This window comes from Notamacropus eugenii, chromosome 4 (assembly GCF_028372415.1).
Source record: "Notamacropus eugenii isolate mMacEug1 chromosome 4, mMacEug1.pri_v2, whole genome shotgun sequence".
NCBI classification, from domain to species: Eukaryota; Metazoa; Chordata; class Mammalia; order Diprotodontia; family Macropodidae; genus Notamacropus; species Notamacropus eugenii.
The window spans coordinates 431010821-431023719 of NC_092875.1; the positions used below are offsets into that span (position 1 = coordinate 431010821).

Sequence of the window (12899 nt, forward strand, 5' to 3'; positions counted from 1 at the left end):
AAATTCACACTTTTGTTTGGTGTCTACTATATACATATTACTGATACCATCCCTTTTTACCACTAGAATGTAATATAATTAGTTAAACCATGCAAGTGCCTATTTCTCTGTTTTTCCATATGTAATCTTTTAAAAAGTAATGAGTCAATATTTAAATTTTATGAATAAAATTGGCCTTATCAAAATAAAATTTCTCCATGCCACCATTAAAAATCTCAAAATAACATGCAAATGTTATTAACTATATTGCAAAAATTTGGCATCACAAACCTAGAATAAATTTTGAGAATTTGCTTAACTTCATCAATTATCTCCTATTTTTAAATGTTTTCATATAATAAATCATGTTTCTTAATTTTTATTTGTTTAAATTATAGTGGTATAAGTAGAATATATTTTAAAAACACAATTAACATTTATTCAAGTGAGGTAGAGAGGTTAATGAAACTATGGCTTTACTCATTCATTACTAGAAATAAGAAAAAAATCATTTTAGAAAAATAAAAATGGTGTTGAATTAATAAACCAATTCATATAATATAATATAAACTTTGCGATAATATTTCTGAATATATTTTCCCTTATTCTAGTTTATATATAATAAATTCCTTAAAACCACATACTTTTTCTAAAATAAATTCTTATATTTATCATGGAAAACAAGATTAGCAAAGATAGCAAAACACTAATTTAAACTATCACTATGGAATAAAGGACTGTAGTGTGCTTACCCTAAAATATGACTTAATGATTCACTATGGTTTCAATTAATGGAAGACAATTTAATTCACTGTACTAAATGATTCAAGTTCTGCCTAAACTTAATAAGTTTAATATGGTTATGAATCCTCATCCTCCTCATCTCCTCCCTCAACAAGCAAGCATTATAACAAAGTCTCAGAACAAAGAGATTTAGTGCTTCCAAATATGAGTTCATATAACTGTCAACCTTCACCCCTTCTGTTTTCCCTCAAAAAAAAGGATCCAAGATGATGAGCACATCACATTCTGAGGCATGGTGAAAGATAAACAGCTCTATTTGGGATCAATGACTAGTTGAAAAATTCTTTATTTCAGTGTGCATTTTATATGTCTTCCACCTTTCTGGAATCCTAATGGTTAGCTATATGTGGGAAAAAATTGTGTTGTTGTAAGAGGTCCAAAGAATTAATCAACTAAGATGAGTTTTTACATGCACACTAAAATTAAATGTCATATGACCTCATCGTAACTTGCTGAGATAGCCCTTGTTCAAGGGACTTACAAAGACAGACAGACTATAAAACATAAGATAATCATGATTTTGTATTTCATATTGTCCTATCACTTATACATCTGTGAAACTAAAACAGAGGAGAAGCTAGTTGAGGAGGATATTATTACCCTAGTAGGGACAATCTGTTTACTTTTGAATAACTTTATAACTCAAAAGATTTGAGAAAAGACAAGCTACCTATGCTTATTTTTAAAAGTTATTAAATTCAAAAGAAACCACAGATGAGACTTTTTAAACTCAAGCAATTTTGTCATGATTTTTGCATATTACACTAAACAAATCTATAACGTAAATTTTACACTTCTACATGGCTACAGTCACAAAGGCTGAATTCAGGCATAATGAAAAGCTATTTCTATCATCCTTTTTAGTAAATGAAATGAACACTGAAAAAGCTACCTTGTTAGAAGCCTCTCAGCACAATACTTTTTATTTTTAGTACATCTTTTATGATTTTGTAATCACTTATGAAGTAAAATTTTAGAGTTTATGATCATATACATGAAACATACCTGCTGTGTTAAAATAAATTTAATTTTGTGCCAGGCTCTGATATTTATGGTAGAAAAGTTATTATTACTAGTTATTCTGTCTGCATTGGATCTGTTTATGTATTGGGCTTGGGAAGTAGGAGCTGCTGAAATATAGTTCCTAAAATTTTAAAATAGTGAATCAAATTTTTTCCTATCAAAAATAACTAGTTTTTTTTTTTTTTTAAGGCAAACCAGCATGTTCTAGCACATTCCCTCTATTACCAGACTTGGATACTGGATTTGGACTTGGGAAATCTGTGTTAAAAAATCCTGCAGAAGACAAATTATGTGACCTTTGTGAGTCTCAGAGTCCTCATTTGAAAACTGGAGCACTGTAATAGTGTTGTACCGGTTATTGTGGGGAGAGTGTTTCCTAAACCTGAAACATTGTATCAACATGAGTTACTATTATAGATTACATCATTGCCACTGAAGTAACTACTGCAAACCTGCTCCCCCACCCACCCACCCACACATACTATGGAATCCTCTATCTGCCTTCCAGGTAACACTATGCATTAGTAGATCTAGAGATTTTCTTTTAAGCCTTGATTGTTGACATTTTCTTCAAATGTCCAAAACTTTATAATTTTTGTCATTTTTTGTCATAATTACCCTTTATCAGGGCAGTTATGCCTGTTATCACTAATTCCCCAAACTTGCTTAATTTAATAAACTTGGTCACCCAATGAACCCAGAGAATGCTTCTGAAGAACAGAAACTTTGTTTGGTCTAAGTAAACTGTCCTTTAAAATTCATGTGTGTATGTCTGTGTGTGTGTGCATGTATGTGTGTGTATATATATGTATGTATGTATGTACATACATATGTAATCACCAGGTTAGGGATACAAAACCTTGATACTACATCTCCCAAATGTTTGATGCCCCTTTTAGTTACCTTTTACAAATAATTTTCAATAAATAGCAATATGTTTATAGAACTCTCTAAGGCTTGTAAAGTATATTCCAATCAGTAATGTTGGGAGATCGGTAGTGAAAATGTGTCTCCTCATTTTGCAGCTGAGGAGACAGAAGGTTTGAGATCTATCTGAGGCAGAATTTCAATGTGGATGTCTTCAATCTGAGTAACACTTTTTCCACTATAGTACAATGTCTCTAAACTAATAGTACTAAATTTAATACAAAAATGCCAAATTAAAAGACTCAGAAGTTCAATTTACTTCAATAAGCATTTATTACATACCCTATGCTGAGGGCTAGGTATATAAAGAATGAAATGAAAGAACTCTTGCTCTTACAGGGTTTATAGTCTACTGGACACAAACAAATGAACAAAGAACAGCCTAGAAACTAAATGAAACCCTGTAATCTGAATGATTCTACTTTTTGGAGCGAACAGAAATTTTTAACAAAATCCTAAAGAAAACAAATGATTTATTCCATGTAACCTTCCAATCTCTTTTGCATATATATCTGCATATACCCACACCCACACCCACACCCACACACATACAAAACCTTCCACATACCAAAGAAGCACCAGAAAATGTTAAAAATCAGATGGTAAACCTAATGACAATTGTTTATATAGTGTGGCAATAACACTGCTAATATTTTCAAACACTGTATACAGCAGCACACAACTATAGCAATAGCAATTACTATTCTTTTATTCCAGCTTTAACTCTTCCTTCCTATAATAGAGCTACATTTGGCTCCAGCTCCCTTTTTTAAATTCACTCACCTTTGCTAAAGTTTTAATTTGCCTTATTTCTGAGAGGAAAAAAAAAACAAAAAACATGTCATTTTAACTGTAGCACAAATTTTCACTTTAGTTTCAACCCTTGACTTATATAGATACAAGTATACTGTAAAAGTATAAACACATAGACTCATACTCTGCTTCCCTCTTTTCCACAGTGCCCATCACTTTACAGGTTTATGAAGACATTTTCCTCCAGAAGAAACCATCTATGTGTCCTGCTTTGAGAAGTCAAGTATTTGATTAAAAAAAAAAAGTTCTGTATTTAAACTCAGGAAATGCTATTGGTTAGTTATCTCATGTGATATGAAATTGGAAATTAGTTTTAGAATTAAAGACTGGATTCCTTTTTTTAAATTTTTAATGAAGGAGTTATATGAAAAAATGAGTCCTTTGCTGTAGTTCATTTTGTCATATTTTAAAAATATACCTTCCACAAAATCAATTTTTTAGTCAGAGGTGTTTTTGTCCCTAAGGGAAGAAAACAGAGTCACACAGTTTTAAGCAGCAGGTGAAATTCAATTTAATACAAACACTGAATAAATGTTGGTTGAACTGAACTGAATAATTATTAATCAATACAACTATTAATGTTAATGATAAAAAGAGCAATAAGTATAGCAATGCATAATTATGCAAAGTACTTTCCTTACAATCCTAGAGTTGGAGATAGGATAAAAATAATTTACTCTATTTTCAGACAAGTAAAATGATCAACAATGACACTAAAGAAAAAGTTAGGAAGAAAACTGGACTAGACCAAATACAGTACAGTATACACAGATGTGGTTCATGTTAGAGACTGTATACTTTGTAGGGCAATAAAGAACAGAATGTCAAGATATCCCTGAAAGAGGAGACTATATCATATGACTGGAAATATTCAAGGATATTATTACTATATCAAAAAAAAAGCCAATCAAGAAGATACCTAAACTATCGATCCATGTACTTACATTCTCATCACGGCAGAGCTTTGAGAATTATCTACACATACATCTCTGATGATGATGAGAAAGAAAAAACATTCTTTCACAAAAGACACTATAGTAGATAACATCTTTACGGTCACAGAAATTGAAAGTTATAGAGAACACAATATGCCATTGTGTCCATTAACTATAAAAAAAAGTTTTGACTCAGCAGAGAGAAATTCAACTTTTACAGTCTCCTTCCCAACAAGATGTTCCCAGTACATAAGTTAGGATCATTAAATATTCCTTGATAGATTCAATACCAGGGATAATTTTTGTTTAACTAGCCCTTAACTATTAATAGTAAGCAAAGCATAACACATATGCTTGCCAAAAATGTTTCCCACCATCATGGACCTTAGGTGGATGAGTGAGTCCACAGGTAAGGTCTTTAAGACATTCCAGTTTGTGGTTGATACTATGTTGATTGCAGCAGCAACAGAAATATCACAAAGTCTCCTAAACAGAATCCATAATCACAGAAAAGAATTTGGCTTAACAATACATATAGAAAAATGAAATAAGAGGATTTGGGGCATCATGTGACCAAAAAGATTAGAGTGACAGAATAACTTTAATGTTCAAACACAGAAGGGAAGGGAAAGATAAAAAATAAAGTAAACATGAATGAACAACAATAAAGAACTAAATGAAGCTAAGTGCATCACTTTGGGAAGTACCAGTGAGGAATCTGAAGGAAATCTGAATCAAGTACATGACTATGTGTTTGTGTCTTTTAAAGTATATTTGTATCTTCGTAAGTCAGGGCTTGAAACTAAAGTGAAAATTTAGGTTACAGAAAAAGAAAAAAGCTTTTTTCCCCCTCAGAATCATGCAAATTAAAACTGTGCAAAGGGCAGGTGAGTTAAAAAAAGGAAGATGATAACTAACTTGTAAAAAGAGCCATTCTTCAATTGGAAAATGGTCAAAGGATATCAGTAAGAAGGTTTTGGAGAAAGAAATCCAAGCTATCAAGAGTCATCCTTTTAAAAAATGCTCCAAATCACTAATAATTAGAGAACTACAAATTAAAACAAATCTGCAGTATACCATCTCACACTTGTTGGAATGGCAAAGATGACAAAAAAGGAAAATGATAGATGCTAAAGAGACTACAGGAAAACAGGGAGCATTGGACTTTGGAATGGAAGTTGGACTTTAGAGTTTGGAATGAAGCTGTGACAAGACCAACTATTTTGGAAAGCATTTTGGAACTGTACCCAGAAAACTATTAAACTGTGCGATACCACTACTAAGTCCAAGCCCAAAAGAAATCAAAGAATGAAGAAAAGGATCTATATGCACAAAAATATTTACAGAAGCGCTTTATTTAATGGCAAAGAAGAAGAAACTGAGGGGATGCCCACCAATTGGACAACAGTTGAAAAAGTTATGGTATATGATTATCACTGAATACTGTTCTGCTGTAAGAAATGAGGGCAAGGACGGATTCCAAAAAACACTGGGAAGACTTACATGAACTGATGCAAAGTGAAATGAAAAGAACCATGAGAACAATTTATGCAATAATAATAATATTGTAAAAATAATCAACTCTGAAAGATCTTAACTCAGATCAACACAATGACCAACCACAATGCGAAAGGATTCATGGTGAAATATGCTATTCACCTCCAGATAGAGAACTGATGGATTCAGAGTAAAAATTGAAATATATTTTATTTTCTCTTTGTTATTTGGACATGGTAAATGTGAGAATCTGTTTTGCATGACTACGTATATGTATAATGGGTTTTAGTTTTCATTCTTTATCAATGGACAGGGAAGGGGAAGACGAGGAAAAGAATTTTAAACAAAATAAAATTAAATTGAAATTTTTTTAATTTTAAAGAAAAAACCTAAAGATCAATAAAAACTGATTTTTAAAAAGAACTATTTTGTGTTGTTTTTTGAGGAAATCCTATAAAGAAGTTTATAAAGAGTATTCAATGACAAGCTTAAGAGAAGCTGACTTTCCTGTTAGTACTAAAAAGATGGAAATATTAAGATATTTAAAAGACTTTATTAACTGAAATGAGCTGAATAAGTTGAGACTGAGTACATGGACAAGTGAAAAAGAATCATTTATTGATATACTGAGGGACCTGAGGTGACTTGGGTTTTGATATTGGTTATAGAAATGTCTTTTTATTTATTCCATTTGCTATTAAATCTCTCCGTTAAAAATTAATCTAACAAATATTTACTGAATTAAGTGATTATAGCAATGCCAGGAGCTATGGAGAGCATAAGATGAATAGCAGCAATAATGATAATACTTATTTTATATATTTAGTTTTCCACTCTCATTTTCCCTGTCTAATTTGGTAGTCCTGTTTTAGTACTCCCCAAAAAGGTATACAAATTACAGGGTGTTTGCACTGATAGCTAAGAGCAGAATCTGGAGAATGAACTATACAAATCCCTTTAGGATTTGCCTCCAGCCTTCCTCTAGTGATACAAATAGCACAAGGCTTTAAATAAAAGACCAATTTATTTTATGATAGAACCACAAGATTCAAAGGGCCCTTTAGAGGTCATATATTCTATCATTCATCTTCAGGCAGAACAATATTTAAAATACCCCATAGAGACTGTAATCTTCCAGAGCTCTACCTCCACAGCTTCCCTCAGAAACCAACTTTAAAAGCATAATGTTCTCTCTCCTTCCTAACCCAAATCACTTTATTTGAAACTTAGATCCATTTCTTTCTATCTTGTCATCAATAAAGGAAAAATAGATACTTATTCTTCTTTACAGTAATTAACCTGAATACAATATGTAGTTGCATAAATGTAACTTATACATTTAATGGATGACTCAGGATCATCTGGCTTTGTTCCTAACACCCAGAAGACTTTCAGATTATTTTTTTCATTGCCTTCAGTTAGTACATGCAAGGGGAATTCAGAGTAATTTAATTATACCTGAAGAAAAACATAATTAGCAGGATAACAGTTACAAAAAGAAATCACTCGCAATGTACACCCAAGCCAAATACTTTAATGTTCCACTTACAGGCATAAGAAAATGACTATAACATTTTTTTAAAACATCAGGTCTTTTTTTTTTTTAAGGATAGTCATTTATATAGACAATTTAGCACAGTGAGTATTTAGCAGTTCTTGACAATTCTTTATAATATCAATAAAGCAAATAAGGCATATTGTCCTTTGGAGAGTCACACAACAGTTTATATTACATTACAACAATGACATGGTGGATTAGAGGTATTAACAGCCAAGAAGATCAGGGATCAAATCTTGCCTCTAATATAGTAGCTGCAGATCCATGGACAAAATGGTTAACCTTTCAGTGTCTTGGGACATTCTCTAAGACCGTAAGTTGGAGAGTTTCTGATATGAATCAGTGAAGGAAATTTCCATACTTTTACGTGTCCTAACCGATGAAGTCACAGGTCTAGACCCTCCTTCCCCTCCAACGCACATAATACAAATATCTTGAATTTATAATCAAATGCATAATATTAATAATAAGGAACAAATAACTACAACATTTACCCCATGAAATACTGATCCCTAAATTTTTATATGGTCATATGTGTATTTGTGTTTGCATATTTGTATTGGTTACATCTTATATTTGGGGAAAAATAGTAATGTTCTTATTAATCTAGAAATCAGATTCTGGAAAACTCAACACTCCAAAACACAGCCCCAAACTGGAAGTAAATGAAGAAGGACTCATGATTCTTACAAAGCCCCCAAACCAGGTATAAAATTAATTCCTTAAGTTCTCATTCAAAATTTTCCTATCCCCTACTTAACATATAATTTTAATAAACCTGATCATGTGGTTTCCCCACTTAACAGCAGAAAACAGAATAACAAACCAGAAAGTGTCAAAGAATTGTTGCTAGAGGAAATCCCTGAAAAGCAGACACGTATTACTACACAGCCCCAAAGCAAAGATCTATAGTGATAATCCCGAAACGTCAAGAATATTTATTTAGAAAGGGAGCATGATGCAACAGACCTCAGAGTTAGGATGACCTGAGATTAGGGCCTGCCACTCACATAGACTAACTGTGTGAGCCTGGGAATGTCAGTTGATCTAAACAACTCCCTAAGACTATATTGGAAGAGAAAATAATTTCACCTGAAGTTTCTATCTACATCAGTGAAATCACAGATCTGAACCAAAAGGTAAAAGCAAAATAAAACTTAAGAATGAGTCTATCCCAAACAATGAAAGTAAAAAACTTACTGTGTTTAAGTTTCAATTATTTAGAAAACAAACTTATGTGGAAATACATAATTTCCCGTGTTCGTGGATAAATGAGAAGCTACTCTAAAATTATTTGGCAATTGTCTACTTTTTCTGGTTACAAAGATAATAAAATGTGGAATTTTACTCTCCCTTCTTCCTTAAAAAAATACTGCACACACACAAAAATACATAAACATTTTGAGTCTGCTTATCAAGTGGGTTAGAAGGAGCTAAATCTCTGCCTTTCTTCATGAAAACTGATATTTGCCCCAATAATCCTCATGGAGCCAGTCTCCCAAAGAAATACATGACTGGATTTTCCATCAACAGATGGGTGGGTGGCATTTTTAGACACTTAAAAACATCAAGTTGTTGCATACACTGCATCCCTTTAATAGAACAATAAGATTGCAAGGATGCCTAAGAGCCTCATGGACATGCAGATGACAAGCGAAACATGGTGGTGATTTTACCAACATTTTGAGAGACAGGAGGTCAATTTCTACTAACTATTCTTTTGCCCACTTTGTACTCCTTTTGGAGTAGCCTTTCTTTGCCTCTCCATCTCTTATCTACAAAGATCAAAGCTGAGGGATTAAGGGAACAGTATTACAAAATCACATAATTTGAGAATTGGAATGGATGTCAGTTACCATCTAGTCCAATCCACACACAGAAAATAATCCCTGATTCCCTGGTTATCAGGTAATGACTTGATGGTCGATCATCTAATCTCCATTTGAAGACTGTCAAGGAGGGAAGTCCATGATGTATCAAAGCAACTCAAATAATTTTTGGACAGTTCTAATTATTCAGAAATTTTTCCTTTATGTCAAGCCAAAATATGCCTCTTTGCAACTCCTCCTGGTTATGTACTCTGGAATTAACCGGAAAAAATTTTCTCACAATACAGATCAGTCTAGATAGAATCAGAATATTACTGGTCAAATTACGTCCCTCAAATCCCCCAAACACCTACAGAAAAAGCCCAGTGTCCATAATTAGTCTACAAGGTATCAGTCCTATACTCAACACTCACGTTACAAAGGAGCTCCATTTTATTTTCTCCAGATAACTCTCAGGATGACTGATATGATGTGCAAAGTATTTTGATTGATATTAAGGGTTCTTAGCATGTTTTGAGTCATTCTTCACTTTATCAGTCTGGTGATGCCTATGAATCTTTTCTCAGAATAATATTTTTAAATGCTTAAAATAAAATAACTAGGGTTATAAAAAGGAATCAGTTGTACTGAAACATACTTATCAAAAAAAATTTTTTTTTTATAAAATCAAGTATACAAACCCTAGGTAAAAAAACCCTCCTGTTAACATAGTTAAAAGAACCTACCATAACAAACTACCATAACATACTTGTAGCAAGAACTTTCCACAATTCTTTTATATATGAAAATTTTAGTTTGAATTCGGATTAACAATATAAGAAACTAGACAATTGTGACATATGAATAGGTAAGATAAAGATAAAATGAGAACCTCATCAAAGTTGTACAGATTATGAAATAAATTTAGTAAACAACATTTTCCATCACTCTCTTCCATTCTTTCTCATTAAGGAGAATGAACATTAAGAAACAATGAAAAGATACCTGATTAGAAATTCATCATACCAAAAACAAAAGATATAGTTAAAATATTCCCTGTCCTACAAATGTTATTTATTGAAGGAAATTGTTTTTAAAAGGAAAGAAGAGTGGGAATAATTTTTTAAAAAACTGCTTATTTGTTATACATTTATGGGGAAAAGTATATGTATATCACATAATTTATGCTCATCATTCTAGAAAATACTAACTTTCAATTGGCATGCAGCAAAATAATCCTAATGTGCTAGATTTCATGCTGCATCAACATATCTTCAAATATCCTTAAATAAACATAGCATTTAGAACCTCTTTCTATAATTAAAATGTTGTGAAGAAGAATCACAAATTAATATAACTTACTTTGGTTCTCCTATCTTAATGCCAGGATGTTGTGTGTAGGCATGTGAATGGGTACTTGGAGCAGATTTAAATGCCATCGGACAGATAGGACACTTGTAGAAAACTTCACAATGAGAACCTTGAATGTGAGACTTCAGAGCTGCCACATCAGAGTATACAACATTGCAATGTACACATCTGTTTAAAAAAAAAAGAAGCATTAAGAGAAGACTGTTAAATTAATTCCAAATAAAAATGAAGTCATTAAATCATTTTTTTAAAAATCAAATGATATATTTTATCTTTTTAGATTTCTAGAGACTATGAGTTCATTTCGTTTTTTTTTCTTTGCAGTACAACTCTTTTTTTAAGATTGAGGAATGCCAAAGGAACCAGTAATAATATTTAAACGGTTCATTTCTCACACAACTCTAAACTTTGCAGGGGCAAAGAACCTGACTAAGGTGATACTATGTGACAGATCTATTAGTTTGAGACACAGAGGCAGGCTGATGTACTGAACAGAACCCCTCATAGGAAATGGATTTGAATCCTGGCCTTGTGAATTTCTAACTGTGAAATTAGGTTAAGTCACCTCATCACTCTAGGCCTCAGTCCCCTCACTTGTAAAATGAGTAGGCTGTAATATATAGTCTCTAAGGTAACAAATTCTATGATTATAAGAGCAATTTCTGTGCTCAAGGTGATTCTTACTATGTTAGTCAGTTCTATGGTCTTGGGTTTCTTTTCTATCCCTACAGCCAAATCACATCTTCAAATGGGGAATGGGGGTAACCCACATTCTACGACAAGGTGGCCTAAGAGTCCCCACCAGCCAAGGTCAACTGACACCAATAACATGGCTGATGGGGACTTTCTCTATTTGCTTTCCAGACATATGATGGCTGTTAATATTTTAAATTTTAAATTTAAAATAAAATTTTAAAATTATTTGTTGCACAGATACAGAAAGATGTTAAGCAAAGTTAACTTTTCACTGCATTACCATCTGGCTTTTATCTACAGAGAAATATTTTTCATTGTACTGGTCCAATTTAATGGCAAACATTTTAAATGACAGCATTAACTATAAACCTGAAAAAAAATCCACATTCTTAGGGAAAAAATTGCTTCTCCACCTCCATGACATTATTCTTCATGCATCATCTCTTTTATACTTGGCCATCTGTCTTTTTTTCCTTCAGGATCATTTCTCTAACTGCTAAAATTTATTCGAATCACAATTATATCCTACAAATTTTGTCTACCTCAACTCCCCTTTGCTTTTACCTTCATTCAAGGTAATTCCATTTTTATTATTATCATTATGGCCTTTATCTGACTTGAAGTCTTTCTTTTCTAACCCTTCAAGGTAGCACACATCAGGCATTTTGCGAAGTAATTTTCATTCTATTAACACGTCACGTAAAGTTTCTCCAACTCAATTTATTATTCTTATACTACAGGAGTAGAATTACATGACGAACATTATTGGTTAAGCATACATCTTGTTATTATCATCATATCCATGATTAATATTAAAGCTTTATCCACCTGCACTAGTCCTTAAGGCAGAAAAGCGATGTAAATAACTAAAAGCCATCTGGATTGTAAAGGACTAGTACTAAATTAAAGAGAGAAGCATTACAGTACAATGCAAAGAGGACAAAGAGGATAGATATGGTAAGGAGACCTGGGATCTTCCAAGTCTGCCATCAATTCATCCTAATGACCTTGAGTGATTCACTAGCCCTCACTGTGCCTCAGTTTCCTCTCTTTTCTAGCTGGACCAGACAATCTTTAAGATTCCTCCCAACTCTGAGATTTTATAAATGTTGTAAATTCAATGACTCTAACGTTAAGCCAAGCACACTATTATTCATGGGTTTTAAGTAATACAATGATTTGATTCACTGTGTAATGAAATACTTTGTTGTGGATCCAAGCTCTTTTCCTGAACGTATGCTTATTGTACATGACATTCTCAGGGGAAAAATGTCAAGAATCACTAGAAAAGAGATCTTGGTTAAAGGCATGCGCACTCTGGAGCGCACTGAAGGCATAAACTAAAGGCTTTTTAGCATTTCTCTCTTCAAGAAACACAGAAGTATAAGAATAAGTTCTCCATGTCTTTCTGAATCTTGACAGAAGTCTATTTAAATAACTGCTCTTGTGGGAAATCACCATCCAATCAATACATTAAACTGTGGAAAA

The 12899-nt window shown here is 32.6% G+C and overlaps 1 protein-coding gene across 14 annotated transcripts in view; it reads right to left on the reverse strand.

The window, feature by feature from the left end:
* The window catches only part of ZNF532 (zinc finger protein 532), a 118181-nt gene that overhangs the window by 33364 nt on the left and 71918 nt on the right, over nt 1-12899 (reverse strand). For all 14 annotated transcript variants that reach the window (XM_072605938.1, XM_072605937.1, XM_072605934.1 and 11 more), the window contains one exon: nt 10707-10883. In XM_072605938.1, the coding sequence (XP_072462039.1) occupies nt 10707-10883 (177 nt within the window). The remainder of the gene's footprint in view (nt 1-10706; nt 10884-12899) is intronic.